Here is a 19,092-nt window from a genome sequence, read left to right on the forward strand (position 1 = left end):
ATTGCAGGTCTTCATGAATAACGGACTACATTAAAGAAGTTCACTGAGAAATCAGTTTCTCCTCTTAAACCAAACACAATCGTTCAGCCTAGACATGATTGCTTTCCAGGCTTTGTCATTATTTAGGTGTATACTGGAGCTCAAGGCTAAAGTTGCTAACAAATAGTGGAAGTTTAAATAATCTAAAATATTTTATTAATTTAAATATTTAATCTAAAATAAGATTATTTATGCTACAGTGTAAAACTGAAGAAGCAATCTATACATGCCAAGCAAGTGGCATTTCGTCGCTGTCTTGATCTTCAAAATGAGAAGGGAGGATCTTCATGAGAAACTTAACTTGGAAGTTGGAATTTTGGACCTTTTCTATTGATCTATTCATCAGAAAATTGTAACACAATATAAAGAACAACCGCCAGATTCCCATTATATCAAAAAGTAAAAAACTATTAAATTAAAATATAAAATGTGTGCAAGACAGCAATGGGATATAGTTAGCATTGCGGTCACGCAAAAAATAAAACAGTGCATCTCCAAAAAGGCAACTGTATAAATGAAGAAAACCTATGACAAATTAGCTAGTTTTACTCATTATTTATTAACAGACATTTGATTATTTACAAGCAATAGACGTTTTTCAGTCAATCAACAGCCCTGCACTTGCATTAAGGTCATATTTAAAATACTTTATATATAGTCCATATTTAAATTACGAAAACATTCCCATGTACTCAAGTTTATACAAATATATGGACACACACTCACCCACCGCTACGCAGTGTCCTTTAAGTCTTCCTTTTGAAAGAATGCGCTCAGCCACGAATGCCACACCTTCAGAGAGGCACATTAAGTGCTCAGCTAATAAAAGTCAAGCACAGTGGAAGAGCACCAAGGGAAATGGAGTTCATTGTGAGTCTGTGTGTCAGTAGGGCTTTCCTCCCAGAGCTGCTATTATTTCATCCCTTTCTTTAGCTGTAGGCATGTCTGGCTTTATTCCTTCTCGTCTGCGCTGGATCATTACACCTTGCTTAAGGAGGGAGAGAGGCGGTGAGAGAGAGAGATACAGTTTCAGCTTACCAAGCACTTTTTAGGAAAACCTATACACCAACTCATTCATGCACTTGTCTAGTTAATCAGTCATGTGGATGTGGAGCAATGCATAAAATCATATTCGGGTCTTCAGCTATCAGAAAGGGGAAAAATGGAAAAAAAAAAAAGAACTCGAACACTTGATCACTTCATCTAAGCTCACAGACCCTACTAATATTAGCCACTTAGCTTTCATTACCTGTCAGGTGACTAATGCTTTAGTATTTTTGTTGGCTATAGCCTAGCAGTGAACGCCAATATAGACTTGCTTACCAAACCACAGAAAAGAATGAACATAAACAATCTGTTGTTTAAAAAAAAGCTCAATTTAACTTTGTAAATGCCCTGTGAAGTAAGAGAGCTCCTGCTTCTATTGTAGTGCACACCGTAGTCACTTTCTTATATTATTATAAGAATATCCAAATGCAACCTAATCTGAGCTCTAGCTTGATCCAACCCCGCTGTGTAGCTCTGGTTTAGTTGAAAGTATTGAGGACAGATGGTTTGTAGCATAGGACTCACCCAGTACTTCCTGCAATTCTTGTACTTTAAGAAGTATGCAGAGCACATGTTCTTATCATAGTTGTACGCATCCAGGCACCTCTGTGAACCATCAATCTCCTGCACACAGAACCAGCAATAAAGCGCATTAATTCCTTTTCTCCCAGTACTGAACATGCTTAAACACACAAGACCACTACCCATAAGATTAGAAATGAAACATTGTAAACAGAAAGCTTTTTTTTGTTTGTTTGTTTTTAAACACACGCACCCCCTAGTGGCCTTAATAAAACTAAGCAACAGGGCTGAGAAATTGAACTGCAAACAAATCTGACTTTGAAAAGATTTTTATAATATAGACATTAAAAGAGACTGAAATAAATCAAGAGGATCCAAAAACACAAGCCTGCTGATTTCATCTTTTAATTCTTGGTACTTTACCGGATGCTATCACATGCCAACTGTTTAATTATTATCTGGTAATTACTTATATGTAGTTGCTCAAGCAGCAGAGCCAAAGAATTAAAAATGCATAAATACACTGACCAGCCATAACAATAACACCACCTGCCTATTATTGAGTTGGCCCCTCTTGTGACGCCACAACAGATCTGACCATTTGAGGCTTGAACTCCACAAGACCTCTTAAGGTGTTCTGTGGTGTCTGGCACCAAGACATTAGCATTAAGTCCTGTAGTTTGTGAGGTGGGGCCTCCATGAATCGCATTAATGAGCCTTAGGTGCCCATAACCCTGTCACCGGTTCACTGGTTGTCCGTACTGACCACTGCATTCCAGAAAAAAAAACACTAAACATGCCTGATGTTTTGAAGATGTTCTCACCCTCCAGTCATGCAGCCAGCACAATTTGGACCTAGTAACAGTGGCTCAGATTCTTACGCTTGCCCATTTTTTCCTGCTTTTAAGACACATCACCTTCAAGAACTGACTGTTCACTTGCTGCCCCTCGACAGATACCACTGTAGATGAAGATAGTCAATGTTTTTACTTTACCTTTTTAACCTCTGTTAATGTTATGGCTGATTTGTGTACATTTGCTAATAAAATAATATAGAAAAACAATCAAGAATTTTTAATTAATATAATTGCTGATATCCTTTCACTGTGTAATGATATCATATGATGTTAACTACATATGAATGCCCCTTTTCTCATTGGTAATGAAAACTTATTTGGCACTTTTGAATCTTTACTTGACAACCATGCATTTGAAAAATACACAGTCTACACTGTCAACCAAGCGTATACCACTAGGCTCAGTAATCTCAGTCGAACTCCCACACCTACCTCAATGCAAGGGTTGATGTCCGCATTCTTAAACCTTCGGGCGCTTGATTTGTCATTCATCTTTCAGACACACTGGGGTATCCTGGAATACCAGAGTTCAGTATCACTGCCCAAGCATGACCATCACCATAGTGCAAACATGTGCAAACATATAAATACACTATACGGACAAATGTATTTGGACACCTGCTCATTCATTGTTTATTCTAAAACCAACAGAGTTTAACATTCTTTTAGTGGAATAACTGTCTCTACTGTGCAGAGAAGGCTTTCTACTACATTTTGGAGCATTGCTGTGAGGAGCTGATTGCATTCAGGGACTTCAGTGTTAGTGAGGTCAGGATATTGGGTGATCACCACCCCACCTTTCCCCACCACAACCATCATTCCAGTGAACACAGTTCCACTGCTCCACAGCTCAATAATGGGGGGGGGGGGGGCTTTACACCCCTCTAGCCCACTCCTGGCATTAGCAATGATGCCAAAAGGTCCATGTTTATCTGCTCCAGAGAGTCCTATTCTATTGGCAATACTTATCTACAGGGACTAGACAAGCTGTGGGTGTGCATTTGCACATCTGTGCCAGTAATGGGTGCAACTTTAAGTAGCTGAATGCTTTTAAATGGAAGAGGTGTTCACAAACATGTGGACCTATAGCGTACTTCATAGATTGTTAGGTTTAATGTTATTAGGCTGAATTAGCCTAAATAAACAAACAGCGATTTGAGACCGGGGGGTGCCCAAACTTTTGCATGCCTTTTTATTGAATTTTCTGATGCACTCCCACCTGATGGCACTTTACTGTACTTCATAAGCTCGGAGGTTCATTCATTCTGACCTTCAAACACTGTACAGCAGGTGAGCTAAGCTACAGCTAACAGCCAGTGGCAAGTAGCTAGTGCTAGCTAATGACATGGAGACAACATTTAACACAGCAAGCAAATCCCGGACACACAAACAGACTGAGGGAAGGCATGGCTTACAGACGAGCACAGCGTCAGACCACCACAAAAACACAAATGACTTAACCTAGCTTAACTAGCGAGCCAGCTTAGTGTGTGTTAGCCTTAGCCTAACTTAGAGAGAGACTCACAGCTCGAGCGTGTGCTTCACTTTCTGTATCCAACAACCAATCCAGCACACCGCTAATACTGAGAGAGAGAGAGAGAGAGAGAGAGAGAGAGAGAGGGTCCGGTCATGTAGCACATTCTCTGTACAGATAGCTACACAGAAATCAGCCAGCTAGCTAACTTACCCCGCAGAAACACTGAGAGTGTGTGTGTAAGCGAGTGGTCTTACATCTCTTACGAGATACAGCCACTCAGGAGCTTTCCCCCTCATGTCGGAGTAAACGTCATACGACACACACAACATACACACAGTGCACACACGGCACAACCCAACGCGAGTCCGCTAGCCACCGAGCCGAACTCGCTGACGGACAGCGCGGCGGACCAACCGGCGTAGACTGGACGGCTGACTGACGCCTCCTCCGGCCATTGAGGCGTGTCTCGGGGCCCCGCTAAGCCCCGCCCCCACTCTTAAACCAGGGTGAAGTGAAGTCACCGCGATTGACAGAACCGCCGACGAGTCCCGGTTTTTTGAATTTCACTGGCGTTCGATAGGGGACGGTTAGACGCATGAGTGACAGGTGGCCAGGCCAATCAGGAGCATCCGGTGGGCGTGGCGAGCGGGTGGGCGTGGTGTAGGCCGGGTTGGGGTGCACCGCAGCGCATAGCCTACACAATGGCTGCTGGAAAGAGGAGAAAGCAAACAATTTTCAGGCCCGCCGCGTCCAGCAAAAAATATGAGAAAAAAATTATTAAAAATTCGGAGAACAGTTGAAAGTCCAGAAAAACGCTCTAGAAAGGATGTTAAGGCTCCCACGGTAAGTTTGGCGGCGGTTGATCAAATCGTTACAGCGTTCTTGAATTAAAATATCGGGGTTATTCAAATTATGAGAGTGAGGGTGAAGCTGAAGGGGGAGAAAAAAAAAGTTTGTGTTAATCAGCGCCCAGCTCGGGACCTGAGAGAAAAAGCAGCGGAGGGAGCTGAAAAGCGCAGGAAAATGAATATAAAGTGTGTTATGAGCTTCTTCTTGTCGCGTCGCGCCGAATGCAAATGAACGTCAACAAACAGAGGAAGTGCTGGAGTTAAAAAAAAAAAGTTGGAGAGAAGGAAAAAAAAGTTTTGCAATTGCGACCAGTTTAAGTTTTCCTCCTCTGCTTTTCTGTCTGAATATAAATAATAACGACGGGGCTGCGGGGACGGTGGCCGTGACGAGGGCAGGCGCGTTTTAAAACAGAAAAGGCGAATAAATAAAGCATTAAGGTGGATATACGGCGGCCGATGCTGCAGCCCGAGCAGAACACAGTTTGACACATTTACGTGTACCGTCAGGAGCGCGAGCGTAAACACGGCGGCGGCACGTTTCAGCCGGAGCGCGTTCACGAGCGAGCGGGCGGGCGGTGTGTTTTGCAAAAGTTGTCGGTGTCCCGAGTGTGTAGTGCTTGGGTTTGTGGGTCGTAACGGAGGTGATAACGGCACTTTTCCCGCGGAGTGCCGTTCAGAGGGAGGGGGAGGCGGCGGCGGCGGTGGTCGAGGGGGGAAAAGCTGCTTGTCAAAATCACAAACAACCAAAATGGAGGGAGAAAGTTAAAGGGGGACTAATTGTGGCGATGCTAAACACACACACACACACACACTCACTTACTGCTCTGTCGTGCTCAACATGTGTCTGTCTCACACCTAACTCACACACACACACTGCTGTGCACAAAAACCCGGTGAACTACTGAGTTGTGATTGTGTCAAAGTTTGTGTGATTGAGGGAGGGAGGGGTGGGGGGCTTTTTTTTTTCATCATTCTTCTGCGGGCTCAGTGGTGGTCGTGTGTGTGTGTGGTGGGATAGAGGTGAGGTTTAGCATGTAGCCCACCGATGCAGCAGTGTTGTCAGTGAACTCGTTGACCACCTAAAGTGGGTTTATGGTGATGATGAAGAAGTCTGTCTGTCTGTCTGTCTCGCGCGCGCAGCACCATCTCACGCACGTGAGCGGGCAGTGTGTTTTTAAAATGCAAATGCAGGAGTTTGTACCAGGCGGGGGGATGAAAGGAACACGTGTGGCATGACCGTGTGTGTGTGTGTGAGGAGGAAGAGGAGGGTGGGATGAAGGAGAGAGGGGAGCGGTAGGGGTTGAGACTCCTTACCCCCAGCCTTAATGCCCCTCAGTGTCCTTTTTGGTGGTAGTAGTAGTAGTGGTATTTGGGATGGGGGTCGTTATATGGCGCTGGGGGGTGGGGGTGAGGGGGGTGTTTCGGCTGGGTTCGAACATTGACTTTAGGGTCTTTTTGATGTGTTGATGTGTGTCCAGTCTGGTCGGTACTGTTCGGTCCTGTCCGGGCTGTCGGATCTCCACGTGTTTGAAGCTCCGCGTGCGGACGGTTAGCGCCTTTAAACGTGTGTTGATGTGAAGCAGTTCGGTGAAGGGGTCGCGTTAGTGTGAGGAGGGGGAGGTGTGGAGAGTGCTGGGCAGAACAGCGTGTTTCTGAGCGGGCTGGTGGATCTACACTGATCCGCTGATTCCTTACTGCTTTATTTGATCGCTGTGTTTTTTTGTGTTGTTAGTTTTAATCCAGAAAAATAAAGAAATATATTGAATTTATTCCAATAAACCAGAAAAACAGCGTTTGTCAATAGTGAGGGCTTTAATCCCATCCCATAGTATTTCTATCTTGCTTTGCTTCATTTTGAGTTTAAACTTCAGTAAAAGGCTGATTAAGAGAGGAAAACCCATCATGCTCAGTTTTATTTTATGGCTGATACAAGTTTGTGTGCATTAAACCCTTTAATGTGTTTGTATGTGAAAGAAGAGGTTTAATTAGACTTAATTAATACTTTCTTTAAAGTTTTAAAACTGTGAAATAAACTTAGTTTAAGGGTAGGTAAATCATTCATTATTTTCTAGTAAATCCTAAAGTTGAGCCATTTAAAATGAACTTTGCAAACTGCAGTGCTTTTATTTCAATTTATTCAACTTATATTTATAGAGTTGCTTTCTTGTATGACAGTTTTCTGACTAGCTTAAAACAAGTCTTGTAGATTTACAGCTGTTTAAATGATGATTGATTATTAAACAATCTGGAAAAAAGAAACATTTAAAACCTGTATTTTCCATAATTTCTGTGAAACTAACTAAAAACTAGATAAAAAAAGTGCAGTTTATCAAATTTATTCTGTTTAGCTTAACACAGCTTACTAAATGTGTTTTACATCCCATGACAAACTTTCTAAACATTTTTCTTTATCATTCATGCAGTGATTTCACAGAATTAATGTCAGGTTTACTATAAACTTGTAGAATTAATCGAAGATACATAAAAAAAATTAAATCTAGAGTTCTGTAATCTGTAAATGTTTGATCTTTTACTTAATTAACAGAACTCAACAAGTAGCTGCATATTTTAAATAAAAAAAGAATTCATTTTGTTTAACTTGCAGTCTGTACATTAATACATAATTTAAAAACAAAGCAAAAAAAGTTAAAATTATATATTGTGCTAAAATACAAAATAAAAGCTTTAGTTTAGTTCTGTTGGTTTCTGAGCTCAGCCTGAATCTTGAACCACATGTCAGAAGGTCACTGAAGCATCTACATTTATGTTAAAATAAAATATGCAAATATTACTTACAACCTTACATAAATTTACCTTTCTCTAAAGAAGTTTTATAAATGAGAAATGTGTGAAGAATCTCAACATGTCACAGTTCTCATAGTCTCAGAGTCTCACATTAGGACAAACAGATAAAGTGTTAAATAAAAGAAATGTAGAAGAGCTGGGAATTGAGGTAGAAGAAGGAATTAAACAAAGCCAGAGAAAAAAGAAAATAATATAAATAATAGTGTAACTTGTTAAAATTGAGCAGAATTAGGTTTTAGTTTTGTTCTTACTGTCAAAAATGACTTACTAATGTATTTGTAAATTACAGTTGTTTTTAGGTGTCTCCGGCATGAAATTATTAGTCAACTATTTTAGATTACATAAAAACTGTTTAATAACTGCTCATTAGCCTACTGCCCACTTATTGAGGTTTCTTACCATTTAATGCCATATATATGGTAAACTGTTTTTTTTAAACATTTTATTTATTGAATAATTAAAAACAACATTTTAAAAATGGGCTTTCATACCTATTTATTTAATTATTTTGCAGTGTGAGCTCTAGATGTAGACAAGCTAAGATTTCCTAAAAACATTTTAATAAAGGCTCTGTTTGGGGAAAAGTTTAAAATAAGCATATTCTGGTTATAAATCATGAATAACCTGGCATTATTATTATATTATGCATCCGTTATTATTTTTTATAATCCATTAATATTATTAATGATGCATTTGTTGCCTTGTACTTTTATTACATATCTATCTATCTATCTATCTACCTATCTATCTACCTACATACCTTTCCATCTATCTATATGAGCACATATAAGAATGATCAGAACTGAAGAGGGATAGTAGTTACAGAAGGGCATGTTACAGTAAAATTGCTGTAAAAATACGAAGAAAATATAAAGTTTGCAGTTGCTCGGTGATCAGACTGCATGGCCATTTGCCTTTAGGTTAATGGTGTCACATAGTATTACATTGTACCAACGGAGCACAGACTGCTTAATACATAGAATATAATTAATCTCTTTCCCGTGGGGTTGAAAATAGCTGCAATAGGCTGTCGAAGCCTGAAAGCTGCTTGACTAAATACTGTGCATGTTTCAGTGTCTGATCTCTGTAATATCAAGCTCATGCTACCACTCCTAAAAGTCATCTGCCTGCTAATCAGTAGTCCCAAGGTCAGGTTTCAACCATATTATTGTGATTTTGGTGACTGCTGTCATCTCACTGCACAGAATTCAGCATATCACACAAGACTGGTCAGCTGTGATTCAGATTGTCCTTTTAATACAGCATTCTTTATTCCTGTGGTTTCCTATATTCCTGTATTTACAAGAGTTTTATGCTTAATGCTGGGTTCTGTGTTCTCAAGAGAGCTTAGGTACGTTCTCTTATGGTTGTTTCCAAGTCTGGTCTTGATGCATGACAAAGATTGTTGTGTGTACTTTAAAGTGGCACATGCATATCTGTTTTACAAATTGACCAGCATAGACCTAAACTAGTGTTTTGTTGCCACTTTCGCAGTTCATTTACACTGACCTGATATGCACTGTTAAAAGTGTAAAATCCTTGAGGAACTTTTGGAGGTTCTTCCTTTGTGGAGGTGATCTGAGGAACCTTCAAGAAAAGGTTTTAATAGAGAAAAAGAAAAGAAGGTTCCTCAAAAACACAGGAGGTTCCTCCACAGTTTTAAACTGAACAACTTCCAAAAGTTCCTCAAGGATCTTTAACAGTGTGAAAACAGTATGTGTGTAATTGTTGGATTTTAAATACATACAAGTTGACATGCAGACATTTGAATGCCTGTACATCTGTTTCAAGCTGTGGAAGGTAAACTGGATCATTAGTTTGTGCACTAGTGGTCTGACCAATGTCTTTTCTCTTAAAAACAAAGGTGCTTCAAAGGGTCTTCAAGCAATGCCATAGAAGAACCACTGTTGGTTCCATAAAGAACCATTTTTGTAATAGAGATGTCAGAGTGTGAGGAAGCATTTAAAGGTAGAACCTTCACTTGATGTAAAACTTTTACCAAATGAAAGACGGTTAAAGATGGTTAAAGATGTAAAAAAAAAAAAAAAAAGAAGAAGAAGAAGAAAAAAGTATGGAACCAAAAGTGGTTCTTCTATGATCCTGCTTGAAGAATCGTTTGAAGGACCATTATTTATAAGAACCTAGGGTAAATTCTAGATGTGGCATTTGCATTTGGAGTTGTTGTTGTAGTTTCTCAACTTGAATTGTGAGTGTAGAGCAGACAGTGACAAAGCTGAAAAAGCAGAATAAATTTGAGACACTGACATTAGGTCGTCTGTTTGATGAATTGTTAAGAAGTCTGCACTTTTGTGCATAGCCATAGAAAAACATCAGCAAATAACAGAAGACCACAGCAATGGATGATGAAAAAGATCAAGAACATTTTCTGATAGATCAAGGAAACTCTCCAGGATTAGGACGTAGAGGTGTCAGACTGGTATCCTGGTCAGGTATCCCTCAAGAACAGAAAGACCAGCTTGCAGTTTGACAAAATGTCTGTACAGGTCTATCAAATTCGATGGCAATTCCCTTGACAAAAAGTGGTTGGAGGAAAAAAGGAGAGTATTGAAAGTATTGAAAGTGTAATGGTTCTTTTTTCCAGTACTGCAATGTGGCTTGAGCACTTGAGCAAACTTGAGCAAACTTGAGCACTCTTGCTCGGGTGAAACTGTATTTGCCCTAAATTTGAAAAGTGTTGATTTATTTAAAGTTAAAGTTTGAGCTGTAAAATTGTTTCTAATTTCATGTTTAATTCAGTAAATGTTTGGTGTTTAGAAAATGGTTAGCATTTTTAATTTGCTGCCAAATAATGTTTTCCGTTTATTTTTGTTGCTATTGCTTGGCATCAAGCATTTAGGTATTTTTAAAAAAACTAATTTAAAGAGAGGCTCCTCAGAGGTTCTTTTTAGACAGTAAAGGCAGAACCTATAATTTTTATAAATCTATATAAGAACAACTGAAACTCCTAAATGGTTAAATTGTTAAATTGTCTTTATATGCAAGGTAAATGCCTTTTAAAGGGTTCTTTAAAAGGGTTCCACTATTGTTACAAGTCAAAGAACAAATCAAGTCGGCAATGAAATCTCTTCTATTGTGCCAACCCTAGAGGAAAGTATAGTTAAAAAAAGAACCTGTACATGGTACCATCTCATCTGTGATACATGGTAGCCCAAGCTTGTGGGGCATGCAAGTGGAACCCCCTTCATCTTATTGAACTCTCTAGTGTCTTTATTGATGATGTGACTGTTTGTTGCAGTAGGATTCCTTCTCAAGTGTAGAGAAACATGCTAACTGCTCACATCAGCCAGATGCCTCAAAACTGAAAGTCTGAATCTCTGAAGTTGGCTGCATGGCACATCACCAGGGAAGATCTGCAGTACGTGGCGAGGTCTATAATTTGCAAAGTCAGCCCATCAAGACTTGCACCATGTACTAAACCCAATCATTTTTATACAATTATTTTTGTTTGCCCAACTATATTTTGATTCCCTGGTCAATTTTGTTCTGATTATATAGTTCATTTAATATATGTGTTATAGTCTGTGTAATAGTAACTGTAGCATGTGCAAAACTATGCACACTCTACTAAGTCTTTACTTTGCGAGATATCACAGCCTACAAATGTTTTTTGCAGCCAGCTTGGAGTATTTCGGTTCTGGATTTAGTATTTCTCACATAGCCTTTGCTGCAGAATGCTCCTACTTCTGTAATATTCAGAATTTGTCTTGCTGCACAGTGTGTTTAAGATCTAACCAAAGATGTTAAATGATGTTCAAGTCAGAGGACTGTGACAGTCATTCTTAACACAACTTCAGCTTGCTATTCTTGAAGTACTTTATGGAGATGTGTTGTGGGAAATTGTTGTTTTACAAAAGCTAGTCCCTTTTGATCTTCTGCTTCATGACTGACTGGGTCATATTTGTGTCCAGAATTTATTAGTATTTAGTGAAATCTATTCTTTTATTTACCCATGCCATGTTTCCCTCTACCACTGGCCGCCACACAACCCCAAAGCCTAATAGATCCACTTCGATGCTAAGCGGTTGGCAAGGTGCTCTTTTCATCAAATGCTGCACTTTTATTCAACAAACATACTTTTGGTGATGGCCAAACAGTTTCCACCAGTCAACTGCGTGTTTTTCCAAAATACCTTTGGCTTATTTAGATTTAGATTTTGTTTTGGATACTGATATTCATGGAAAGGTCGCAAGGAGGTGGAATGGCACACCACCACTCTTGTACTATACCTTCTTGCAGGTCTTTTGCGGTCATTTGGGAGTTTGCATTAGCTTTAGGCCAGAATAAAACATTCTGTTGGAGTGTTTACTTTGTTTTCACTTTGTTTTTTACTTTGTCTTCCCTTGCCTTCGTCAGTTCTCTCGCCCTGCCATTTCTTAATGACATTTCAGTTAAAATTGCGAGCTGAAAATCTTTTTATAGCCTTCCTGTACTTTGTAGGCATCAGTCAGACACATTTCTACATCCTTTCTACAAGTCTTTCTCTGTTTTTTTATGTAATCTAAAGTAAATCTAAAGTAAATGTGTACTAAAACTGGTAAAGCAAATGTAAAATAGAAGTTTATTTCTCTTTACTAAAACCTAATTTAGCCAGGAGCTGGTTTATTCTTAGCATACATATGTAAAAAACAAACAAACATTACATTCAGTTCAGCACCTTTAATGAGTAAACAGACGCTTGTGTCAGCTTCTGGTTTTTCCTTTTTCTATTTTTTTTTTAAATCTATTAAAAAAAAACAACACCTGCATACAATGTTTCAGTGTCAGTTCAGTTAAAAAGTTATCATTCAGACATTGTTCAGATATCATTCAGATATAATTTCTAAAATACTGTTTAATGTTCAGGTTTCTCAAAACTTGTGTTGCCCTGTTAACAGATTTTGGCCTGCATGTGTCCCTGCTTTCCTCCTACGCTTTTCTTCCACAATAATTTTTAATAGCTTTAACCAGTGGTTCTAAATCCTGGTCCTGGGGTAGTCATGTTCTGCTCAGTGTAGTGTTTTTCTGCTCTAACAAAAAACACTTCAATTTAGGAAAAGTTTGTTAGCTGATTGTGGATCTGCACCAGAGCAGGAAAACACCTAAACATATACATACTATGTACTCAACAAGATACAAGCAAAAGTAGTGGGTGTTATCATTGGGAATGCTAAGTTTGATTTGCTGCCCAGAAGGTAGTTTTCAGGTTCGGGACACTTTTTGTCTGGCTGCAATCAGGTTCAACTTTGAAAGCTAGTACTGTGTGTTGGGTCGAGCCTATCAGTTTCAGTCCGCATTTGTAGGCTGTTTCAAGCTCTATCTGGCATAGGGAAAACACTCTCCAGTGCTGGGATCGGAATTGAGAGCCGTCTTGTTATTAAACAGAAATGACGGATGTCCAGTCTCTGATCTGCTTTTACTGTTTTGCTCTAGACTTCTATTTTTCCTCACATCTTCTGGAACTCACCCAACATCCTCTTTTACTCCCTCAGGGCCTGGTCTCTCCGTGGTGTTGAAGATTCGGCCTCTCTTGCTCTGTCAGCATTCGGACACTTTGCACGTGTCCACCACGTGGCCGGCCCGTGCTAAGTTGCCATGGCCACAGTCTCCCCTGATGATGACTGCCCCAACCCGGCAGAGCGCGACCGAGTGAGGAAGAGGAGGCTGGAGGGCAAAGGGAGGAAGAACTTCCTATGTCAGCTGTGTGAAAAGGCCTTCAACAGCGTGGAGAAGCTGAGGGTGCACTCATACTCACACACGGGCGAGAGGCCGTACCGCTGCACACACACCGACTGCACCAAGGCCTTTGTCTCCAAGTACAAACTGCTACGGTGGGTTACGCTCACACAGAGTTTTTACTCAGTCTCATCACACACAAAAGTACGAATATATACTGCTGTATGCAAATGTCCAGACACCCCCGGCCAAATTACACAGATTACACAAACACAACCAGTGCAGCAGAATCTGGACACCATTGCTGTTGTAAAGTCTAAGAACCTAATGAACTCATTAGGTTTGGCAGGTCAAGAATTATCTTTAGGAATTGCCAGCTGATGAAAGTTTTCTGATTCTTCAAATCTTGTGCTAAAATCATGGGTTCCTCCAAGACGTTGGCAGAGGATCTACAAAACTGATCCCCCACAACGCAAATTTAAAAGTCCCAAGTTATTGTTTTCACTTTCCAAAATGTCATCAAGGAATATTAGTTAAGTGGAACTGTGGAACTCAAGGCAAGATCTGAGATAGAGCTCTGAAACAGAACTGCTCATACGCTGAGCTCACAGGCAAAAAGAAACCTCTATATGACAGCAAAGGTCCTGCATGAAGGCTTAGCTTGCAGTGGAGTGGTGGTGCACTATTCTACTGTGCAGCATTACATGCACAAACATCTGTTTGGAAGAATAATCAGAAGGAAAACTGATGCAGACTACAATCAGCCACAATCACCAAAGGTATTTTAGAAGAAAAAAGAGCAACATTGGAAGACAACCCCTTGCCAACTGTTGATTCCCTGCCAATTTGGTAATTTGGCAACTAGTGCATTTAGGGAGCACTTTATGAGTTAAATTTTAATATACATCTGAGGAGGGCCCCCCTTTGCTCTTCAACCAGCCTTAAGTCTTCAAGCTATGGAGATGCTTTTCTGCTCACCACAATTGTACTAAGTTACTGTAGCCTTTCAACCAGCTTTAACCTGTCTGATCTTTCTCTGTTGAACTCTCTCATCAACAAGGGGTTTCCATCCAGATAACTGTTGCTACCATTCATACTAAAATCCAGAGACTGTTTTAGAAATACTTAAACCACCATGGCACCAACAATTATGCCACTTGTGAAATCACTGAAACCTCTACAGGCAGTATTTGATTAATTCTGAACTTTTAGGTTGATCCAGTAAAACCTTGGCGTGCTTTGTTTATTGATTGGTTACCTGATAAATACCTCAGACTCTGCAGACTGAAAGTTTTCATTTGAAAACTTAGTGAGAGTTTCTGTGCTGTCCTATATAAGAAACCAAGCCGCACCCAAAAAAGGAGACTTATTGGATCATGTGCTCTTCAGCTTATTCATTTTTATAAATTATCACTGAAAAATAAACTCTAGTTAGTGAGGTCCTCAGCTTGAATGAGTACCTCTGGGGTCCACGCAGATTCTCTCTTATTGTATATGCATGCTGGTTTGTTTTAACAGGCACATGGCCACACACTCTCCAGAGAAGACCCACAAGTGCAGCTACTGTGAGAAGATGTTTCATCGCAAAGATCACCTGAAGAACCACCTACACACGCACGACCCCAACAAAGAGGCCTTCAGCTGCGCAGAGTGCGGCAAGAGCTACAACACCAAGCTGGGCTTCCGCCGGCACCAGGCGCTGCACGCTGCTCACCGCGGAGACCTTACCTGTCAGGTCTGTCTGCAGCCATACCCCAGCACCCCGCTGCTGCTTGAGCATCTGCGTGGCCACGCCGGCAAGAGTGCCACCGGTGCAAAGGAGAAGCGGCACCAGTGCGAGCACTGTGAGCGGCGCTTCTACACCCGCAAGGATGTGCGGCGCCACCTGGTGGTGCACACAGGCCGCAAGGACTTCCTGTGCCAGTACTGTGCCCAGCGCTTCGGCCGCAAGGACCACCTGACCCGCCACGTGAAGAAGAGCCACGCCCACGACCTGCTGCGGGTGAAAGCAGAGCCGGTGGAGCTGATGGATCCGCACCAAACTCCGACATCGGGATCCCTCGCGTTACGCTACCCGATAGGTCACACGTCCTACTCGCCACCGCCCCCTCTAAGGGCGGAGATCGAGAGCTATCTCCTAGAGCTGCAGGCGGAGGAGACGCCCAAGCTGAACGCTGCTGCTGCCACATCCGCTGGAGAAACGACACCATCTCTGGACTTCCTGTCTCCGCTGTTCAACTTCCTGCCCTACGGTCAAGGGGCGGGGCCTGCCCTGGGGGTTTCCTACAGCCAGGAGGAGGGGTTGCCCTTAATAACGCCTTCCCAAGATGCGCCCGACCCTCTAGGTGCACTTCATGCGCTCCCGCACCCGCCCACGCTCGCACAGACGCACGGGCTCACTTCCAGTTACACACACCCGCAAAGCCTGAATACAACCACCACCCTGCCTCGATTCCACCAGGCCTTCCAGTGACCCAATGTATATGTGCACACGTACCTAGCTACCTTAGCACTTACTCGAAAGCATACCCACACTTTACTGTCAACTTGGCACGTAATTCTACACAAAAAACAAACACAACAAAGCGAATCTCGTTTTAAAATATGTGCCTTTGAGAACATATCACTTACTTGTTTATCTCAACTTCAGTCTACATCTGTAGGCGTTTTAGCAATAGAGGATGTTGAACATCACCTGACAGCTGTCATTCAAATGAAACAATCACTTTGATAAAGCATGTGTGTCTGCAAAGCAGTGCTCAGTTTGCAGTGAAGTTTTGCTCTCAAATGCTGAGAGCATGTAGCTTTCAAAACCCTCCCATTTAGCACTTTGAACTTCTAGTGATGTAGAAGTTCCATCAAAGCTAAAAATATATATTTTTCAGATATTTTTTTGTTGTTATTGTTGTTGATGATCATGCTCGTTTGTCGGCCCATAAGCTGTTGGGTGCTGAAACGCCAGCGTTTGAGTGACAGTGTCAGAATTCTACACAGCCAAAGGCAACCAAACCCCTCAGAGCCAGAGTGAGGAAGGCTCATCTCGTTCTGCTTTTAGTTTTTATTTTATTTTATTTTTTTCCATTTTATACTTTTTTTTTTTTCTGATGGCCATTTGCCTTCATGCTGCTGCTCATTTTAAGGGCCTGAAACGTTATCAGCGCAGATCTGCTTCACAGTACAAAGCAATAAAGGGAAACATGGACTGACTTTACCAAGACTTATCACACGTACACACCAACAGCTCGTAAACACTCATCCCTTTCCGTCTCTTGTTCTATGTGTCTTCAGATACCAACACGACTCTCAACCTCATCCACCAGAATGCTATCCATTGCACTGATTCAAGCCACCAGTAAAACAAACGCATTCACACAGAACTCAACTCTTAAGAAACACAGTTCTACAGATTGTATTTCTACATTTAGATGGGTTATAGAAACCCATATATGACTGAAACTATCCTTTCTTCTTTTCCCCTACAAAACTCTCAGCCAAACCCCTCTAGGAAAAGATTTGTGTGTGTATGAGAGATCTTGCTTAGGGCGGGGGTCGCAGAGGCGTGTGTTGAGTGAATGTTTAGTTTGTGTTGAATTTACATTGGGAGCTGGTTTTTGGGTGCTGGAAAGCCTCCATGTTGGGCATATGTTTCATAATAGCACTTTCTGAAAAAAAAAACTCTGATGCCTTTGTTTTGTCCTGTTATGTTTTTTTTTTTCATTTTTGTTAAAGAACCTTTGTCCTTTGTAAACGGTGTAGATGTCATATTTAGCTCGTTAGCAGATTGTTAGCATGTATATATAAAATGCTATCTGTGTGATATTTTTACAGGTACACTTCATGCAGTGTTTAACTTTGTACATTTCTCCATTTTTTTTTTTTTTGCTTTGTTGCACAAAACGTCTGTGTCTCTCACTGAGACTTTTAACTTTAACACAAAGAGAAGGTTTGTTCCACCCGCACTTCTTCAAAGCACTTCCTTTATTATTATTTTTTCTTTTTCCCATTATGTTCTAAAATGGTTTGTATAAATCTATACGTGAACTTTGAGAAGTTTGTAAATACTTCAGTATTGACAGAAGTGTATAGAACTGGGAAGACCAGAATGCCTCAATCCTTTAAAGGTGTAAACACAGTGATGTCATTGATGCTGCTGAGTGAATGACTCGTAGAGAGTGATTACGTAGAGAATCCGATGATCGAGTCGCTCTGTTTTCACTGGGAGACACAGACCTTTAGCAATTCAACCGTTCAGTTTCAGTGGTACCATCATCTGCACCGTGTGTGTAATGCGTGCGAGTGTAACACAGTTTCTCTCTGTTTTGGATAATGCTGCTAAATGGACAAAGTATAGCCCCTGATGGCGCAACAGAACTTCTCCCCTCTAGTTTTTCTTTTTCATCCCACCCCCGACCCCCTTTCGAATCCAAGACCATGTGTGTGTGTGCGCGTTAAGGAGTGAGCGGGATTGTGTCCGTCTGCCTTATAGTGGGATGTGTGGGGAGGTCTTGGGAAGTTGGTGAAGCCTTTTATTCACAAACCTGTTTGGGAGCCAGATGTTGCCATAGTAACGCTCACGGGGCCCGAGCGGAACGGACCTCTAATCTTGCAACCTGTTGAAGAAGAGAAGAAAAGGAGTGAGAGAGAGGGAGAGCGTTTAGTGCATCCTGAGACAGCATTCCAGCCATAATGGTGTTTTACATTGTGTCCTTTTATGTCCTGTATTGTTTTTAATCGCATTTCTGTAATGCCATCCTGTGATAGTGGCTATTGCTAATCATGTATATGTTACTTTAATGTACATTTACAAACTACTGTTGTATGTGTATAGCCCAAGACAGAATGATTCATATATCTCTATATGTTTGTGTGTGTGTGTGTGTGTGTGTGTGTGAGTGTGAGAGAGAGTGAGTGTGTGTTTGTGTGTGCGTGTGTGTGTGCACATGTATTTGTATTGAGAACTTGCTGCTGCAGCCTGCATTTCCTTTCGTCTCCTCCAGATGACATCATCCAAAGAGAAAGTTATTTATTGGCTGGCTGGGTGAGCCAGGTGTGTGCTGTAGAAGGTGAACGGCTGGCTGTTAGCGTGTGTGTCTGAGAGGGAGAGAGTGCAGGAGAAAGAGAGAGCGAGAGTGCGTGTGCGAGAGAGAGAGATTGCGTGTCTGTGTGCATTCAGACGACCTTTGCTGCTACGTGAGGAGAGGAGAGATTCGGTCCAGTGTTAATACTGTCCACAGTACTGAGCTCAATAAACATACCAGAAGGACTCACTTTACCCAGCTTTTTCTGTCTCCATCTCTCATCAGATCCACATTCATATGTATGTATGTATGTAAAGGTGGGCAGCACAGCAAACATGCATACCTAGAAAAGAAACGCCTCACCAGAGTGGGTTGTAACCAGAGATAGTGTTACCCATTGTTATTGATGGGTACTGGTACGGTATCAGTATGATATCAGTAGAAATCCGATTAAATCCTACATCGAATCTTTCTTCATGTGGAGTATGAAAGTTGAATGCTTATTTAGGTGAACTGCTTTAACTACAAACAGCTCATTTTATGCCTTAAAGAACTAATATCTGAGAGAAGAAACGGCACAGTACTGTCTCTAATGCTCAGTCCAGTACTTTCTGATGTATCTGCGATTTCTAATAATTTTCAATGCAATAATACTCTTATTTCTGCTCAATTTACGATTTCTCAGTTAGCATTTCATTAACAGTTAGTTACTCATTTAGTAACTACAGAAACAACTTAGTTCCACTGGTGAAAGCATCTGGGCTGCTTTATAATTGGGGTTCATCACTTTATCCCAATTGCAAAGC

The 19,092-nt window shown here is 41.1% G+C and overlaps 2 protein-coding genes across 3 annotated transcripts; one reads left to right on the forward strand and one right to left on the reverse strand.

Annotated features, from left to right (window-relative positions):
• Positions 1-579: 579 nt before the first annotated feature.
• On the reverse strand, positions 580-4,321 carry chchd7 (coiled-coil-helix-coiled-coil-helix domain containing 7). 2 transcript variants are annotated; one of them, XM_072686897.1, is made up of 5 exons: positions 4,197-4,321; positions 3,991-4,048; positions 2,898-2,979; positions 1,612-1,710; positions 580-1,027 (listed from the first exon to the last, which is right to left on the reverse strand). In XM_072686897.1, exons 3-5 carry the CDS (start codon positions 2,955-2,957, stop codon positions 923-925), a joined length of 264 nt encoding a protein of 87 aa, XP_072542998.1. In that variant the 5' UTR covers positions 2,958-2,979; positions 3,991-4,048; positions 4,197-4,321; the 3' UTR covers positions 580-922. The 2 variants fall into 2 exon arrangements, with proteins under 2 accessions (XP_072542998.1, XP_072542997.1); XM_072686896.1 differs by having other exon boundaries at positions 4,153-4,321.
• Positions 4,322-4,657: 336 nt separating this feature from the next.
• plag1 (pleiomorphic adenoma gene 1) lies at positions 4,658-18,526 on the forward strand. Its single transcript, XM_072686899.1, has 3 exons — positions 4,658-4,785; positions 13,085-13,423; positions 14,787-18,526. Exons 2-3 carry the CDS (start codon positions 13,188-13,190, stop codon positions 15,739-15,741), a joined length of 1,191 nt encoding a protein of 396 aa, XP_072543000.1. The 5' UTR covers positions 4,658-4,785; positions 13,085-13,187; the 3' UTR covers positions 15,742-18,526.
• Positions 18,527-19,092: the final 566 nt, after the last annotated feature.

The sequence above is a fragment of the Salminus brasiliensis genome, chromosome 9 (assembly GCF_030463535.1).
Source record: "Salminus brasiliensis chromosome 9, fSalBra1.hap2, whole genome shotgun sequence".
NCBI classification, from domain to species: Eukaryota; Metazoa; Chordata; class Actinopteri; order Characiformes; family Bryconidae; genus Salminus; species Salminus brasiliensis.

Excerpts from the sequence above, each read along its gene's own strand:
- chchd7 (XM_072686897.1), bottom strand. The coding sequence starts at position 2,957 with ATGAATGACAAATCAAGCGCCCGAAGGTTTAAGAATGCGGACATCAAC. Across the intron at positions 1,711-2,897 it reads ACATCAACCCTTGCATTGAG|GAGATTGATGGTTCACAGAG; the intron begins GTAGGTGTGGGA and ends TTCTGTGTGCAG. Across the intron at positions 1,028-1,611 it reads AGAATTGCAGGAAGTACTGG|CAAGGTGTAATGATCCAGCG; the intron begins GTGAGTCCTATG and ends TCCCTCCTTAAG.
- plag1 (XM_072686899.1), top strand. The coding sequence starts at position 13,188 with ATGGCCACAGTCTCCCCTGATGATGACTGCCCCAACCCGGCAGAGCGC. Across the intron at positions 13,424-14,786 it reads TCCAAGTACAAACTGCTACG|GCACATGGCCACACACTCTC; the intron begins GTGGGTTACGCT and ends TTGTTTTAACAG.